We start from the raw sequence: 19787 nt of genomic DNA on the forward strand, positions 1-19787 counted from the left end.
AAATGCTGAATGGGATTGGAAGATTTTAGTAAGAACGTTTCCTTCTATTATAACTGCTTTAAATTAAAATAAATAAAGTTAACACAAACTTATATCATATATGGAAGATTATTGAGATCCACGTATCAATTATAACAGTTATGCATGAAGCACACAATATTGAGCATTATATTTGGAGGGGTGATACACGGAATAGCCGCATGCGCAGAGAACCGTTAAGCAAGGAAATTCTGTTTACTACGAAAACTCCTAATTTGATGGCGGATACTTTGATAAAAAGGTATGACTATCATCGCATTTCTCTCGTTTTTTAACAAATATATCAACTACTAAGACTAAAAAACACTTTTATTGGAGTTAACTATCTTTGTTCAAGCGAGTTTGATAGTAATTTTATAATTTTATACCTATAATAAACTTAGAAACAACATTTTATTTACTCATCGCTCGACAAATAGTCAGTGTTATTGGTATTATACGGTAACTATGTATATGTACAAGCAACCGTGTGGCGAGTTTTAGTCGTGAAATGTTGAATTGAAATTATGAGTGAAAATATAAAATTTGAAATATATATTTTAAATATTTTAAAAGTGTTTATGGATGGTTAGAGTAAAACCACAAAAAGTTATACAACTGTTGTTTTTACGGTGATTTTCGGCATGTGACAACTATCACAGATTTAGAGGTATTCCAGAGGATAAGTAATATGTTATTTTGAAAAAAAACAACAACATACATACATATATATATATATATATATATATATATATATATAGGCTGCGTACATACATCTAGACTTTTGTCTGTAGTTACTTGCTTAACTTTGTTGTTGCTTCATCTGTAATTTTAAATTAAAATTTAGTTGTACTTACAGCTCTTTCGTTCTATTTTTCTCTTTTCTGTCGAATCGTAAAGCAGGGTGAACTTTTTTCGACATTAAAATATTATTTTTTGAAGAGAGATAAGCTTTGGTAAAGTTTCACGATTCACTTATATTTTTATTTGAGCAATGATATTGTATATTAATATGCGTTTTGATATTACTGTGTTATATGTTGAACGCAAAATTAAGATAAAGTCTTTTATGCTAAAATGTGTTGAACATTACAACATGTTTGCCACAGTAAGAAAACTACAATTAAGAGTTCTTCGGCGTTGTAATCACGTCATGAAGAAAGCGGTTATCGTAACAAAAAATAACAAGTTGCAGTTTATTAGTTTTTTGTTTAGTTTAAAAAATATAATGTAAATAGTGTTTCTTGACGAAAATCATATGCCTTCGCATGTGTGTCAAACAAATTAGAATATTTTATCATAGCTTAAAAGGAAAAGATAAGTATTACAATCACTACCAGGCCTAAAACTAACAGAAACTAAAAGTTAATTACGGTTTTCGTATGAGTTTAACATAATTCTTTTTTAACAAAAGAGCGTAATTAGCAGTTAGATTTGTGTAATTTGCTTTGTTTTTAAATTAAATTACAGATGTGAACAAATTTTTATGCTTGATAACATAAAATACTCATTACTTTTTTTAGAAGACTGATATATGAAGTAATATATGATATTGAAAATAGTGTCATTTTTCAAAGGCAAATGACTAATAAAAACTTTTATAAGAGATATATTAATTTCTTAAAATTTATTTGTTAGAATTATTTTAATAATTTTTTTTGTTATGAGAAATTTAATGCTGCAAATATAGGAATATTAGATACTTCAGTTACTGTTTTATTAGTCATTTGCCTTAATGATTATCAGAAGTTTTTTGTTAGAGGATGTGCATAATCTCTCTGGAAAAAGTCAGCCCCATACTTCCTCACAAGTGAAAGTTAATTTTCCAGGTATATGATTTTATTCAATTCTTATGAGTTTCTGTTTCAGTTGTCAACTTTGAAGATGGTAGTTATAAATTTATCTGTATAAAATATACATGTATATTGATAAAATTCAGAGTGTATTTAATTTGTGATTTTGTGTAAACATGGTAACAAATTGTTTATTTTTTTTGTGAATGCATGTATAGCATAAGGTCCTATGAGGGTTAATGAAGGAGAAAATACCTACTTTATAAAGTTATAGAAACAATTTTTAAATCAACACTAAGAGAATTCTACATTCATGCATTTACATCAAAAATCTATACAGAAATTGTAACTCATGGCCCTAGTAATACATGCTATTAGTATTTTTAAATTATCATATTTTTAATCTATATTGTATTTTGGATTAATTATGATTTTAATTATTTATTTTCTTTACTTGGATTATACTTTACTTGAAATAAATTCTCTTTTCTTCATATGGCATGCTTTTCTCAAACAACCAGTTGTAGCTTTTCTTTAGTTGACATTATCTTTTATTTCTCCTTAATGATGTATGTGAATGGACAAATTTTACATTAAAAATAATTGCAAGATTAACTGTATTATTTATGTTTTTGCATACTTTGAAAATACTGAGTATTCACATATATGGGCATAAAAGAAAGAGAATTTTCATACACCTTTAAAAATCTTATTATAATAAACTAGAGTTTTGAAGCATTTTTCATGAAATGTAATTACATGTCAACATACAGCTTGATTTCATATTTGGTATTGAGTGCTGAAATTTCATGATAATTGCACTAAGCATCTCTGAAAATCTGATTGCTGTGAGTTGTACATTTACATACATTTAAATTTAATGCTATTTAACATATTCATTTAAGTGAGTAAATAATAAATTGTGTTGTACTCCTGGTATATAGATTTCCAATTATGTAATATTTTTGTGATAGGAATTTAACACAAAACTTCATTTATTTTTTTGTCCAATGTGTCAGTCACACAAGTCTTTCATATGTAAGTTTATAGCTAACTTTCTCATAGTTGCATAATATTTATTTCAATTCAAGTATGGATGTATCAAATATCAAATGGTTTAAACTGGTGTACAAGGCTATACTCGAAGAATTTATAAATATTTTTTTATTTATTATACAATTTGTGTATATTTTTAGCAAATATGTAAATTTTTTAAAATTTGATACTTATTTGATACGAGATTATCATATATTTCTTGATCAGTAAATGGTTAATTTTAGTTATTTGTAATTTGTAACTTTTCTAATTCTGTGAGTGTTTATATATATATATGAAGAGAGATATGTGTTTTAATTTGAAAAGTTTGTAAATAGCTATGTATTTCATTTTTGCAAATAGTTACTTGGGTAAATAAAAATTTGGTTACACACTTCATTAGTACCTGTATTTTACAAATAGTAAACAGATATACTAATATACTACAAATTATTGTGATGAAGTTGGTCTAAAACAGCTTCTTTCCATTTAAACAGAAAAACTGAGTCCGTTTATTTTAGGGGAGAGGTTAAAAGAATCAACTAAGGCTATAATGTACTTCACGTAATTTAATAAAAAATGTGTAAATTATCAACAAAATTGTTACATAACAAGTGCTTATCTACATTTTTTTTAGTAAACCTTACTTTCATCAGAAAATACATGTAACATTCATATAGAAAAATAAACATAAATAACATGAATCAGTTGAATTTATTGTTTCATTCAAGAATTGCTTCACTTTTTTTAAAGCTTTTAGAATTATTTTTGTTGATATATTTAAAGTATGAAAGACAACTTTCTTTCAGATTTTCACAAGCAAGGTTTTCTTCCTTGTTTTGTTACTGATTTCTGAACATAAAACAATGACGAAAAGATGTTTGAAAATAAAATTCAAGCTACAAAATAATACATCAAAATTGGGCATTTAAGCATTTGTAAAATTTGTGTGCAATAATAAATGATAATCACTCATTTCAGTTAAATCAACAGTCTAAAAAGAATTTCTTTAAGTTAGCAGAAATATTTCCAATACTTGTAAATTATAATGTACTTTGTTCAAGGGTAAATATTGAAGAATGTTTTTAGTATAGAAATGTGAATACCTACCTGGATTTTATATTGACCAATGAATGTGCAATGCAGTCTTGTTTTTATGAAAATGTAATCTCAAACTATTAAAACTTTACTTGAAATTGTCATTTGAAACTTAGTTTGGTGGAATACAGTTTTTAATAGCATCAAGAATATTATAACAGTAAGATTCACATTCATTAAGAAAGTAAAACTGACACATTAAAAAGTTGCTGTTTTAAAATATCAATTAATACCCACTTGATTTATTTTGAAATCTTTTCTTGAAGACTTAATCATATTTTGACAAGTAATAGAAGTTACAGTGAATGTACTGTTACTGTCTGTATTTCATGATTGTAAGTTTTAAGGTTTTTTGAAAACTTCTATATAAAAATGGAAATTGGTTAATGTGTTTCAAAGTCATATACTTTGTGTAATTTACCAGCCCCCAAATGTTTCCTGTGTTTATTGTAGTTGAGCATGTACAGTCTTCTCGTTGTACGTTTTTAATGATGTTACCAAAATGTAAACGAATTTTTCATAAATTTTATTATATGACAGTTGAACACAATGTAAACAATTTCATGGAACTGTCACAAAACGAAGCTCGGATCGGCCATATAAATGTAGCGTAGTAACAAAAGCGCATAATAAATATTGGTTGTATTATGCTGAAACAACCTGAAAGTTGTTTTTCCAGAATTGGTGCACGTGCGGCTCTATGTACAAGTGCAAACGGGTAAGTTTGAGAATTTATTTATTAAATAATATAAATACAAGTACTTCTGGATAGAAAAAACGACTTTGTAGTGTACTCTAGTATAATAATTAAATATATTTTACTTTATTTTTAAAGGTAGTAAATTTTGCTAATACCAAAGAATCGCTGAGGGCAAAGTTCAAACATATCAGTTATAATCAGCAGAATGGCTGCCCGAACAGCGATTTATCTCAATCAACTGTTTTCATAAAACTTTGAAATTCACATATGGAATTTAATTCTGCTTTAAACCAGTTACAGTTATTCATAAGTAACAGATTAATAACCAACGCATTACAAATGATTTCTATACAATCGTGTAGCTTTTCAAGGAAAAAAAAAAAGCTTCAGCTGTTGTGATGTTCGTACGCACAAAAATAATTGTAGCACGTTTATGATCAGAATTTGCAACTTTGTTTTAGGTGTGTCTGTGTTTTTCATTTAATACTTGACAAATGTAATTACGAGTTTTGTACATGTTATTTCGATAAACAATTATGAATAAAATAAAGGTTTGTTTTGCGAGTTTTATAGTCATACATATTTAGTGATTTCATTGGCACCTATAGGTGAGGCACTAAGTGGGAGGAGTTTCCACCAATGGCGGGAAAGAATATCGGTACTCTCTAGTCGTAAGCCGAAGGATTTTTTTTTTTTAATATTTGTTTCATTGTATACAATTTAAGAATAAAGATTTTGTTTTCTAAATAATTAGAGATATAGAACAGTTAGTCAGAAATTATTATTTTCTTGTTCGATCCGCCATTGTTTTTTTTTTAAACATTTCCAAATTTTACCTTTAGTTTAACGTTATAAGCAAATTCAGAACTATATATTTGTAAATTTTATTCTCAAAAAGCTAGTATACATTACTAAAATAGTTATTAGGTGTTAGAAGTTTAGCCACATAATTTCCATGATTTTCTAATGAAACATCCAAGTTTGATATATAAATTCATGATATTAATCTCCACGCTACGCTGTTTCGAATATCCATTTGTTATGTGTGCTTTCTTTATAGTTTTTGCATTATTTCAACTTTTGAATTACAGGAAAGTTAGTTATTTTTCCTAGTTTTTATTAAACTATATGAAAGGAATAATGAAATACTTGACAGTGGAGTAAATAACAAAAGTGGTGCTTGAAATTCAATCATATTTGTCTGCAATGCAGACAGTTGGTGGGTATAGAGATAATAGATGGCGCTGTAGTAGATAAAGTTACAAGATTTTTTTTATGTTTACTGGATAGAATTATTGAAACGTTTTTATCACCTTTTATAATGAATAAATATCATAAAAAATGCTTCCTAAAATCTGTCATTATTAAAAGCTTTTCATACATTGTTCTATTAATATACTTTAGCATGGCTACTTTAATTTCACAAGGATGATCGCGCATTTTTTCAGGGTTCTGTAAAAAATTAAAATGTTAAAATGTAGATAAAAGATTTTTAATTATGCAGATGTGTTTCGCACATTCAAGCAATATATTCTTTATATATTATCATGGTGACATCAGTATTTCTTTATTAAGTTTCTATTTTGTATAGTAGAACTTTTGTAGTTCTGTATAAACATGGAATTGAACTTTAATACCAGATAACATTAGTTCTGTATGACCTCTGATGCCATTGTGTAATTTTATTTAATGCAAGCTAAAAAGTATATATTTTATTTAATCAAATCTATATTACATTATAACTATAAGTCTACACTACAGTATATGTTATTTAAATTACACTGTTGTGTGGAGTTTGAAAATATGCCTTCATTAGTAACTTTAATAAAATTAGCTTCTCTTGGAAGCAAATTTTCTTTTTAAACTATTGGTAAAGTAATACAATAACTTGTTCTAGAGTGTTACTATTTAATGTTGTGCCGAAACAGTTTGAGTTTGTCCTGTTACTGAAGTGGGATAAGCATTGTCAGTGACATGCATAAGTAAGGGGAGGGAGGATCAAACCCATGCCTTTCTTAACTTATGCTGCAAAAGTGCCATTTCTTTTTTCTGTCATGCACGGTGTTCACAACCACAAAAACATATGCCTGATTCGACACCTTGCTTGTTGTGAACTAGTAGGGGTGTGTGTGTGTGAGATTTCAGCTGTAAAATAAATGAAACACAAAATTTGGTAGAACTTTACAGTAAAAAAAAAAATATCTGTAATATTCTTTTAAGTGTTAATAAACAAAAAGTACTGTGTAGTTTTATATTTTAAAGTGATTATGAGATCAATTAAATATAAATAAAAGAGGATTTATTTGCTTTGTATAGATTTTTACTGTTTGTACACCTGAGGCGGTTTTATTTTTATGAATGCAGTGGATGTGTTTTCTTTTTTTTTAGTGTTTTACTTAAAAAAGATTGAGTGTTAATGATTAAGTTGCTGTAACATTTGATCAGTAAGGTTAAGAATAAAGGTTTTATTGAGCTAATTTCATTAGGAAAGTTTAAAATTTGTAGTACACTGGAAAGTTATTAATTGTTAAAGGCAGAAATTAAATGCAATCTGTTACTCTAGAAAACATAACTGGTTTTATTTAAGCTGGTGTTTGCCATTACTGCTTCATCAATAATTGATATTGATTGTCTCACAACAGCAAACATTTTTACTCACTGCCATAGGATTTTAGATAGAAATGCAAAGAATCCCTGTTAACTTCAGTAATAAGTCTCAGTTAACTAATTACACTGTTTGTATTTAATGTAATGAAACATGTTTCTTTAAATTGTATAACCTTGTTTGTTTGCATCTAGTTTCAGTTTGCTTATATATTCTCAGGTGAAGTCCACTTTATGTGCAGACTTGAAATATTTTGAACTATTTTGTGCAAGCCTAAATTAGTTGGTGTCTTTATTTTCTCCAGTAAAGCTGTTATGGCAAAACAATGACAAATAAAAGCAATAATATTTTGTGCAGTAATAGGTTATGTTTTATTTTTACCTTCATTAGATGAAATCATTTGATATTTATGTGGTTTATCAGTGAGTTTTAACTTACAAAGTGTTGTTGGTTTATCTGATGTTTGACATACAGCAGCTAAATAGTTTTCATGATTAAAAATTATAAACTGTATGTTAAATAACTTTATGATTAATCCTGAGAAGCTTTTAGAAAAATATTGTAGTTTTTTACTTTTCTTTGCACAAGTTTAATTGGGGTATTAAAAGAATATCATTTTTATGAAAACTGCGAAAAGAGAATACAGACACAACAAATATTCCAGTGTAAACACTATTGTGAACCAAAGGAACATGGTCAAAGATAAAAAATAAGGTTCTTGGTGATTTTATTATTTATTTTATTATTATTTTATTAATAAGAAGAAAAAATAATTCGTATATTTTATTCAGATTGAAGTGAAAATTGTTAAAATCAAAAACTTTGGAGGTTGTTTGAGTGATGGACTACTTTTCTGTTAAACGTATAATTTACATGATGATTTATTTAACCAAACTTGTGTGTATTAAAAAGTAAGGGGGTGTCTATGATAAGCAGAATCTTCTGTTGATTTGGATGTTTTTGTATTTTGCATGAGTAATATTTTTGAATCTTTAGAATACTTACAAAATATTAAGTCCAAAAAATAATGTTGTCTGAAAAGTTTGTTTCTGTAAGTATATTATTTTATAGCGTAGTATAAAGAAATATTTTTCAGTAACACTTATTGTGTCTTCATTAGTTTTATGATTTACCAGAAATAGTAACATATATACTTGCAATGAATTATTCTACATTTTAGTTTAAGGAATCTTAAAATAATTTTCTTTCTCACTGGATTGCATTATTTTAAATATAATAGTTATTTGTATTCAGAATAGAAAGATATAGTCTACATGTCAAATTAATGTATTTCTTAATGGCATTTTTATGTTTTATTTTTTAAAAATATATTTATTGAGTTGCCACAACTCTTGTCTGTGTAGAAATGTCATAATTTTAATTTAAATATGTATTACTTGATGCAGCTGTTGTGACTCCCTACATTCTGCGTAGAAATCATGTTTTCATGCTATATTATGTATAAATGGAGTATCACCTGTGTTACATGTCAATGCTACTATACATGAAATATAAGAATAATGTACATGTGCTAATGTAGTAGTGTGCCACTGCATGGTGCTACAGGTAAAATTATGTATTTCTTCACAACAAACCTCCAACCATCCACAGATACAATGTCACCAGAATAGACATATGGCTGAATGTATGTATGATTGTTCAATGATATAGAAACAAAGAACACAACACTTTAAGAAAGAGAGTTTTCAGAGGTTTTTGTTGGAATATGAAAACTTGCATAGCAATGGTTCTGAAACCACACATCAAGCCATTTGGAGTAATGGAGATTTTAAAAAGAAAGGTCTTTTTTATTCTAAAGGCCATTATATAAAATTAATGTATTTTCTGGTGTTATTAACAAGATAGTAAACAAGGATTTGAAATTGAAAAAGGGTCACAAGTTTCTAGCCACACTTAAAAAATCAATGGTTGTTTTCAGGAGGAAGTTGCTCAAAGAAAGTGAAATCATAGTAATCCCATACAGCCACATCCAATATATATATATAATAACTTTTCTGGTGCAACTTCAGTGGCATTTTAAGACTTTGGTCTATGTAAATGTGGCATTGGAAGTTGATGATCACGTACTAAGGAAGATCTCTGAAAGTTGGCCAAAAACTGTGGTTTAAAATTGGCTTTCTGTCCTTTACAGAAGTTTATTTATTGCAATGGAAATCATGGCATTAGTAAATGTATAGAATTAAGTATATATTATTATAAATTATAAAAGGAAGTATTTTCAAGGACATTAGATAACTTGGAACTATATATATATATATATATTTTTTTTTTTAAAGTGTGAGGAACCTTGAATACACAAAATTTAAGTTTCTAAATTACATCAACTGTGAAAAAAAATAATAGGTATGTTACTTCCTAGATATAAAATATACATTGATAGGCTACAAAACTTTCTGTAAAATTATCACATTTCCTTGTTTCAAAGTTCTATAGTTATAGATCCAACTGATAAAGCCAGTTTCACATGAAAATATTAACATGTTAAGGGTAGTTTGTTTTTTACATGTTTAGTTTGCTTAATTTTATAATATAAGCTTCCTTTTGAACACCTACCAGTTAAGTGATTCAACTGATAAAACTGTGTTTGACAGTTTTCCCTTGTTTCTTTTGAAGCACAGTAGACAATGTCCTTACCTAAAAGCAGTTCAACAGTACCAATATCCCAAGCTACTACAGTGAAGAAACCAGTTGTTCTTAACTCTGCTATATCACTAGTTCCAACGACGCCTTCAGGTTTAACTCGTTCAAGTCACACATCAACACAAGCCTCGAACAGTACTGTTATCAATTTAACTTTCACCAATGGTGAGTAGTTTAGAGAAACATTTCCTTGGATATTTTAAGCAGATTTTTCTCTATCAATAACATTATTGTGCAAGTACAAGCAAGGAAAAATAACTAGCTAGTCACAGAAAGTTTCACAGGCTGACTAAGACATTGACTGGAAATAAAAATTAACCCTCGCTCATTTTTTTGTCAATAACAGTATTTGCAACAGATTTTATTGAGAAGCTGGAAAGATGTGAACATACATAAATACAAAACAAAGAACAATTAACCATGTATTTCTACATGCATATGAATTCCTAAATCTTGTTTTTTGTTGGTTTTTTTTTTTTTAGCTAAGCAAGGCCTACTTATATTTTAGTTTCTTAAATATAAACACAGAATTTTGGGCTAACTGTCAATATGTCCTTTGTTCTTAATCACATAGTTCACAAACAAAACTTGGAAACATTTCTGAACTCTAATGAAGCTTTTTCAAATTATCTTTCTGATATCAATATTGTGAATTTGTTTTAAAAGCTCTTTAGCTGCTCAGTTCTGTTAAATTATTTGTTAAAAATAATGTGAAGTCAAGTCCAAATAACAATAACAAATGTTTGCAGCAGTTGAAGGTCCTAGTTCATAAGTGATGTTTTCACTTTCTACGGGTATTACTTGTTAATGGTGTTACTGCTAATATACATATAAATTTACTTCTATAATTTCACAGCTAATTAATCAAATAATTTAACACATATCATATCTAACACTGATCTGAATACTTCATTAGTTTTAAAATCACAATATTAAACGAAAACAGACTCAATGCTTCATTGAATCTCGCATTCACAATACATACTTGTTTCAAGATACTTTTCAAAGTTTCTTGAACAGTGACATTCACACATATTTTGTGTATTTTACAACTTTCAAGGTGATACTTCCACTCTACACACAGAATAGTTTGTAATCTCTCCATACTCTTGTGACTGACTGAAACTAATGTTTGAGCCTCCTGTTCTTTATATTATCTTTCTTTGAAGACATACTTCCTTCTCACGTATGTTGCTGTTGTTCAAATATATATTCTATGAATGTTTTATGCACTTTCTTTCATTATACTTATTTATACCTCTATCCAAACCTAAATTTTCTACCTAAGATTTCAACTGCTAGGGAAAATGATTGTTCTTTCTCTATTACCTCCCTCCTACTGTCTCTCACCTCTGCGATTGTTTGAACCTATGTTGTTTTCTTTGTCCAGATCCAGCTATTTCATGTTATCTTAGTTTTATGAAAATTAATCATTATAGTATTTCATAAAAGTATTCTGGAACTAAATTTAAGTATTGAACTAGTGGTGCTACCCTAGTTTTTTGGATCTATCCCAAACATATTTTGATAAAGTTTTCTCTCAAATGAGGAGAATCTTGATTTAAGATAAGTCTGCACACTAAGAATGACTGTAATTCTTAGTTTGTCTATAGTTTAATGGTTCATTGACCGTAGTTAGCATTGATGACAGTGAATTCCCTGCTTGTTGTTTTCTGCTGCCTTGCCTTAAGCAAAGTGATCTTAAGGTAGCAGAAACCCAGTTTCCTTTCCAATTCAAGTTTGAACTTTTTGAAAAGATTTTCACATTGCACACCTGAAGTTTCTTCCTTGTTCATGTAAAGTATCCCTTGCTTTTTCTACCATAGACATTATCTGATAGTGTGAAATATTTTCTTTTTCAAACTGCATAGACAAAATAGAACATGCATTCAGCACATCTTTGTAAAAGCAACATTTTGACAGAAAAGTGAAGTCTTTCATATTTTAAGAATCTGTGAAATTTAGCTAATGCTACTCTTCTTGCAACTGACAAGAAAATTCTCTATTGCTAGATTAAGAATTGCTAAGTACTCAGTACATGATTTATCCATGTCTTATGTGTGCAACAAATCATGTACTATGCACTTTGGGAAAATTAAAATGCTTCACACCAAATGCACTGGCAGTTGTTTCCCAGTGTCTTTTGAACATTCCAGATTGTTTGAATAAGTAATATATAGTTGTCATTGAAGTCTTTCACATCACCACATAATTTAGATACACTATAATTCAGTGGCAATTCAACTCTCTAGGAAATGCACTGAATGCCTAGAAGCCAAAGGCAATTGTCATTTTTTCAGTTTGATTACCAGTTCAGGTAAATTTCAGTATTAACAGTCTCCATCAGCTATAGCTGAAACTAGCACTTAAGTGAATTTCTCCATTGGAATTGAAACCTTTCTATCACCTTTGAATACAATATCAATTCTCCTATTTAGATTACTTGTGTTTGCAACTCCAAAACTATTTATGTTCTGTAAAGTAGTACAAAAATAAACTGGTATGTCTTGCTTGACTGTTTTAATGAAAATCAGTTGTACCCCATTTTATTTTTGCATTTTAACCACAGTTATGAATGCCAACAGAAGCTATCCATCCATAGAAAGCAAGTAATTTATTTTAAGAAGCTTTCTTAATGTCTTCTTAGCTTATGCATGCAGAGCTATATTTATATTATCTTAAAAAGGAATGCTAGAAGTAGTAAAACCATCACCAGAAATACCACTGATGCCAAGAAGAGTCTTTTAGTCATCTTCAAACAAATATTTAGCCTTAAAAGTACAAATGTATGAACATATACATTTTACATAACATATATTGTAATAAAAACATCAGTTTGAATTAATAAAATAAATTAACAGTATAATCTATGTAAGAGATAATCCTAGTGACTAATAGCACAAAAATAACATAGCCCTAACACTTTATAAAAAATAAAAGCATTGAATAGATAATACCATACATAAAGTATAAATGTTTCATTATACTTAAAGTGATATGTAAATTCCACAAAATCAGTTTTCTAATTGCTTTAGTATATACTCACTTTACAATAAGTTAATAAATAACCAAATCTAAAGTTCATAAGTAACTTGAAAATTAGTTTGAGTACTTGTCATCAAGTTAGTGTTTGTCCAGTAACTTATAAATGTATACAAAGTTGATGACAACTTTAATGGGAAAAAAACCAACTTATCAATCACTGAATGTGTCTAACACACCAACAACTGTTTTCAAAACAACATTTTTTCTTTGCTTTGTATAGATGCTTGCAATTTACATACAAACATAGATCAATACAGTCAACATTTGTATTTAGTTTTGAATCAAATATGATAGTTTACTGATTGTAAAATGTATATGGTTGATGATATAGGCTGTATGAGTAATGACGAAAAATGAAGAGATGTTGCTATAAATGTGAGTAATGAGTACTAAAATAAGACATGTACATACCTAAAGCAATTATGTGTTTTTATGTGTTGAAATGGTGAGTGACTGTATTTTGGTATGAATTTAGCACTGTATATATATATTTGTTACACTCTTAATGAGTGTACTTTCACTTCTTTTTTAATCTTCTCGTTGTTTATAATGTTTATAATTGAAAGTGAAGCTAGAACTGAACTATAATGATTTTCAATCAGTATAACAGTCTTGAAGCCTTTTTTCCTGCAGAAAATCAAAGTAGTTTGTCAAATGCAGTATATAATACATAAAATTTGTTAAAGGTCTTCCTGCTGTGCTGAATCATTAATAAATTATGTAATTTAAATTTGAACACATTGGCCTGATGTTTCAGTTACAGATAATGGGTATCTATATAATACAACAATATAGTTTGAAAATATCCTATTAATGTGCATATAACATTACTAGTCTAGGTTAAGCCTCACTAAAAGCAAGATTTAAGAATTTAATCTTATTGAAAGAGCACTTATTTCATTTGAGCTTACTCTTTTCTGGTATCTTAAGTTTTTTGCATTGTGGTCATGTTTTTTTTAAGTATTTCTTGTTTCTTACACATGAGCCATTCAGTGTTCTGTATAATAATAGAAATTTGAAAGTATTTGAAACACCAGTATCTGGTAAATACTAATTTTTACACAGTCTTAAGAAATAAATCCAACTCAATTTTCAAATATACATTAGCATCAGACTTAATACTGTACATAACAAGTGACATTTTGAACTAATTTTTTTTCTTATAGACATACATTTCTTTGTTGTTATTAGAATATGACTCATGAAGTGAAGCACTTTTATATATATTATTTTTAATAAGAAACCACCTGATATATTACTCAATATGTATTAAAAATTTAATAGGGAAAATGTCATAGGACATAATTTAATTATTGTATATGTTAAAAGATCATAATATATTATGTATTTTATTGAATTACCAGTAGATGCACAAAATAAAGATTTATTTCAGTCATTATATAGAATAGGTAACAGGGATGAGGTCTGAGTAGTGTTGTTTTTTTGAACTATAATTTTAAGAAAATTGATTATTCAGAGTTATATATTTCTTTATAAAGAATATCACTTTCTCCATGTTTCTACATTTTCTTATATTTAGTAACTCGTGACTTTAGAAGTGAAACACCAGGGAATCCTCTTCAGAAACCAATTATTGTAACTGTTTCAGGTATTCCAGGAACACCTGGAACCAAATCTCAGGCGAGTGCTGTTGTGTAACTATTTAAGATCAGAATTTCTAACTAGAGCTGCTCATGTGAATTTCTTGGATCAAAACTTCTAGCTAGTGTTTGTATAATTGTATATGTAACATTACCATTGACTGCATTTATTATTTTATTTATAACAAGCTTAACAGTTTTTGCATATTAAAATTAGTAGGGTTGTATGCAATCGCATTGTTTGTTCCATTAATAATATGAAATAATATAAAAAAAGAATACAGATCTCAAACAGTGTTCCTTATTTGGAGGTTATGAAATAGGAAGAGGATTTTTTTCACCTTTGTTGTGGTATAGTTATTTTATGATGTCTATACACACAGATATATTCTCTGAGGTAAGCCATCAAAAAAGGTAACACTGTATCAAGGTCTTGCTTAAAGTATACTTTTATTTTTGTTGATTTTTACTAATGTAACCTGTTTTAATTATCTTACATAAAATTATTTTATTTTGAAAAGAAACTGGACTTCAGTGCAAAACTAATAAATATTTTGTTTTCTCTAGTCTGCTACAACGGTAGTCAGTGACTGCGGTTCTAGTGTACAAGAGAAACCATCAACCAAAACATTTAGTTTCATCCCAAGCAATTTGAGTGCTGCCTCTACTGGTCCTACAGTCACGATGGCTGGAGCCACCATCTCAATACCTGTACATATCACCAAAACCTCACTCCCTTCATCTAGTAGCATTCCACCTCTTACTCCAACTTCAGGAAATATCAGTTGGCTAGCAGCTGGACCTTCATTTCCCCAGCCTCCTCTAGCTGTTGTTAACTCCCTTCGTCCTTCTATTAGCTCACCACAGCTTTTAGTTCCATCTGCTTCCCCAAACCGAATGATAGGCTCAGTAACATTGTCCAATGCTGCCACAATTACACCTTGCTCTATATCATCTGTGTCATGCTTCTCATCTCAGCATCCAATGGGAACAATCTCAAAAATCATTGGAACAACAGCATCTTCATGTTCAGTGCCAGTCAGTAATGTAAATCTTCCAGGCAAAATTACACATGGTCATGCTGAAATTACAGCTAGCTCTAAACTAAACTCTGAGATCCCAGTTACTACAGTTCCTATGATAGGGGATAGGAAAAGGCTAACTGAAATATTTCCTTCTTGTATAAAACCTACAGAACCTCTGTTGACAACCATATCATCAACAAATACATCAAATTTACCAGTGTTGGCTCCAAAGAACCTTGCATCAGGTTTAACAGTGCTAACTCCACCAACTCTTGGTCTGCCATGTGCATCTGTAGCCCTTCCCCTTTTACCCTCTGGAGTCTCTTCCGTACCTCTTCTTGCTTCTTGCTCTTTAGCTTCTGGTCCTCCAGGGACAGGTGGACTCATCAAAGTTGTACAGAGTATCCAACCTCCTATTTCACTAGCATGTGTTTCTGGTGTTGAGACTTCTGTTCCTCCTCTTCTCACATTATCTCCCCGTCCACTTGAGTCTTCTGTTCAGTCCTCCAGTTCAGCAGCCCTACCTCTATTGGTGTCTGCTTCATCAGTAGCATCATCTTTGACTTTGAACTCTGCCCCAAATTTAACTGTGGGAGCATCATCAGGATTTTCATCACCAGTTCTAACTCCTTTGGTACATACAAGTGTTCAAAATAATTCAAGTAATGGCTCTAAGACAGATCCTAATAATCCTGACTTTGATCCTATTGAAGCAATGGATTGGAAAGATGGAATAGCAACTCTTCCAGGCAGTAATATCAAGGTATAAAACAGCATCATATTAAGAAGTCTAGATTAATTATTCTAAATAAATAATCACAACATAACAAAAAAAATTAATTATAAATTAATCCCATGACATTATAATGAATGCAAACACAACTAAAATTATATTAATATAATTTGACCAACAGAAAACATTTTTTTCATAAAAAGAAATCAAGTGAAAATAATTCATAGACAATATTGTGAAAGTAAATGGTAATTATATACTATGAAAAACAGCCAATAATGATTTTTTGTTTATGACATTGGGCCATAATTTAAATAATATTGAATTCACCTGGTTAGATATTGTTATGCATAGATACTTTTTTGTATTATATTTTCAAAGTTTTAGGGATAAGGAATTAGTTTTACTGACAGAATGAAACTGAAAAGGAAACACAACCTTTTATTTGATTGTAATTTTTAATATTAGAAAGAGATACACCATCAAAATATTTTTTTCCTCTGGCAGTTTAAACTTAATGAATTTGGGATCCTTGAGATGGTGACAGAAAATGATAATACAGGAAGTGACACACAAGTTAATTTGGAGGGTACTGAAGGTGAAAACTTCAAAATTAGCAGTGCAGCTGAAATTTGGGAAAAAGATAAAGAGAAAAATGGTATTTCTTTTATGGATAATAAAGAAAAAGAATCAACTCAATGCTTGTCACCTGTTAATCACAAAGAAAATTCTGAACAATCTTCTTGTGATGTGAAAAGTGAAAAAGGTAGAAAATAGCTATGTTTTCTTATTTTAATTTCTTATTATTGGTTAGGAAATGCATGTTTTTCACACATTGAAATATTATACAAAATATATTAGAGATAATGTACATTTAATGATGTCTTTAAACTTTGAAACACTCAAATATTATGGCATTTTATATGGGAGAATTCATATTTATTCTAAATCAACATGTTTAACCCTCTCACTATGAACATCTTTTTCTGCACAGTGTGACAAAGTTTTAGTGAGTTACATTGAAAATTTAACTACTCGATTATCATGGTGTATAAATAAGCTTGGCAACAAAAAGTAGCTAATAATCCAGACTTTAATATTTATTATTTAAGTTTTTAATTTTATAGGACAAGATGGGAAAAATTCCTGAGTTTTCCTGCTATAAAAATTGTGATATTTATTTACTAGGTATCCTCTTTTCTCTAATTTATTTACCAACCTTAGGAGAAATTAAAAATTTGACAGAAACTACTCATCATAATATCTTCATTGCTCAGGCAAAGCATAGGTTTTATAGTCTTTAATCTTATTTGGTGACAGAGTAATAAAATAGAAAATGAGAATCCTGTTACCATTCCTACCTATCATAATCTCTCTTTCATAAATTGTCAGCTAAGTACTATATTATTTATAACCTATATAAAGCCAAAAATCACATTTTTTAAATGACATATTATATTACATTGTTTTCTGTACAAAGAATTGTCTGTTTCTCTTCCATTTCAAACCTTATTCCTACAGGGAACACATCAACAAACTTAGTTGAATTTTTAATGGCTTTTTTCACATACCTTAAAGGGCAGAAAGTTTTTGATAGTTATAGGAGATTGTCTGTTTCTTCTTTTATTTGAAGCCTTATTTAACTGAATAAAAAATAGTTAGTACAGTATTAACATTAGTATAAAAAGTAGGGTTAAGTTTCATTGACATATGACAGCAAAAGCAAAGAGAACCCATATAAGTACTATATTTCTTGTTTTTCATGAGTATTCTCTATTTATTATTGTAAAAGTAACTCAGATGTGAAGCTTAGAAACTTTTTGTGTTAGATAAGTTTAAATTAGGTAAAATAAAGAATAAAGATGTTACATATTTTCATAACAAATGCTTGTGAGCAACTCACAAGTAGCCCATGCATTATATAATTTGATAGGGTTATGTGAACAACACTTTTGCCAATTGAGTTACAACTCCTGTGGTGGGAATACTCAATTTTGTTATTAGTTAGGTATGGTTCAAAGAACAATAAAACAATAAAATTCAAGTATAAAAAGAGATATAGTAGTACAAGTTTAAAGCTATTTAGGATAAACAAATGTAGTTTCATATTGCAATTTGAAGTCATTCTAGATAGAAAAAAAATAGTAATTTAGGTTTATTTCAATTTTTTTTCTAAGGTTTGTGAAATTGACTGACCTATTTAGGGTTGGGAAATAAAGAAGGTTAAATATAAAGTTTTATTGAAGGAAAACATTTTACATTTATTAAGAAGGTTTTATGGATTATACAAATACAATTTGAGTTATTTTAGATTAAATAAAATATTTTTCATTTTTGTATGAAAATCACTTTGCACACAGAGCAGTTAACACTTTGACTCCACATATTTGTGGAGAAATTTTTAGTGTAAATACTTCCTTAAAAATACAATTTTTTGATTTATAAATGATTCCTAAAGCTTACTGAAAGTTTGCAATATTTCATGAATATACATGAAACATGTTAGAATTTATAAAAGTCATTTAGGGATCAGTTTTTAGATTGAATTGACTGAGCCCCTTATGAGAGAGTTAATCATAATAATTTCTTATGGATTAATTTGTTTATGTTTCATAGTTTTTGTAGTAGAATTATGATAAACAAAATAAAACATTTTGTAACCAGTAATATGCTATAAAAATATTTCTTACCTAATTGTTGAGGGAATAATATTTTATTAATAATTTGATCTTAATTGTGGTTTGTTCAGGAATGCTAACTTATTCTTATGGCATTCAATTCAGAATAAATCTTACATACTTCTTTTTTATAACTTGCAACTTAAAATCTTCAATTTTTTTAATTAAACTGTTTCTTTTGTTATTCTCTGTATTCATTACATATCAATTAATGTTTTATTACAGATTCTCATTCTGTGAACATTGGTGAAACTACAAATACTGAGGGACATTCTGAAGATATATTTCAATGCGAAAACTGTGGCTGTTATGGATTACAAAATGAATTCTATAAAAATGGAAAGTTTTGCAGTCAAGAATGTGCTACAGTTTGGCAGTAAGTTCTTCTAATGATTAAAAAACCAGTTGCACATGAAATTCTAGTTCATTCTGTTTGTTACTATGTGTTTTTTTCCTACTCCACAAAAAATGCACTTTTTCTATTATTTTTTACATTTGGTAGAATACCTTAATATTGTACAAAACAACTGTAGCACAGTTTTGGACAGAGAACTTATATAAATACGCATTATAAATTAACTAATACCAAAAGCAAGGGTGAAATTCTCAAAACAAAAACAAAGAGAGAGAGAGATATTCAACTAGGTGAAGTAGACCTGTTTTTGAAAAAGAAAAAAAAACAACTGATGTGTAAATATAAAAAAAACAATGAGGTAGCTCAAATTGGTCTCTGTACCAATACCACTTTTAAAAAAAATTCTGGTACTCGGTACTGGCAGAAGTTTACCCTTGATC

General features: G+C 28.7%; 1 protein-coding gene across 12 annotated transcripts in view; it reads left to right on the forward strand.

The window, feature by feature from the left end:
- l(3)mbt (lethal (3) malignant brain tumor) overlaps positions 1-19787 on the forward strand; it is a 96350-nt gene continuing 76563 nt past the window's right edge. Inside the window, exons 1-8 of one of the 12 annotated variants that reach the window (XM_076463836.1) lie at positions 1045-1847; positions 4624-4662; positions 5253-5315; positions 9884-10075; positions 14496-14596; positions 15124-16344; positions 16822-17080; positions 19218-19368. In XM_076463836.1, the coding sequence (XP_076319951.1) occupies positions 9895-10075; positions 14496-14596; positions 15124-16344; positions 16822-17080; positions 19218-19368 (1913 nt within the window). In that variant the 5' untranslated portion in view covers positions 1045-1847; positions 4624-4662; positions 5253-5315; positions 9884-9894. Of the gene's footprint in view, positions 281-833; positions 975-1044; positions 1848-4623; positions 4663-5252; positions 5316-6041; positions 6348-9883; positions 10076-14495; positions 14597-15123; positions 16345-16821; positions 17081-19217; positions 19369-19787 lie in introns of those variants that run through there. The other 11 variants (XM_076463832.1, XM_076463841.1, XM_076463837.1 and 8 more) reach the window with 11 other exon arrangements.

Source organism: Tachypleus tridentatus, chromosome 10 (genome assembly GCF_004210375.1).
Source record: "Tachypleus tridentatus isolate NWPU-2018 chromosome 10, ASM421037v1, whole genome shotgun sequence".
In the NCBI taxonomy this organism is placed as follows: Eukaryota; Metazoa; Arthropoda; class Merostomata; order Xiphosura; family Limulidae; genus Tachypleus; species Tachypleus tridentatus.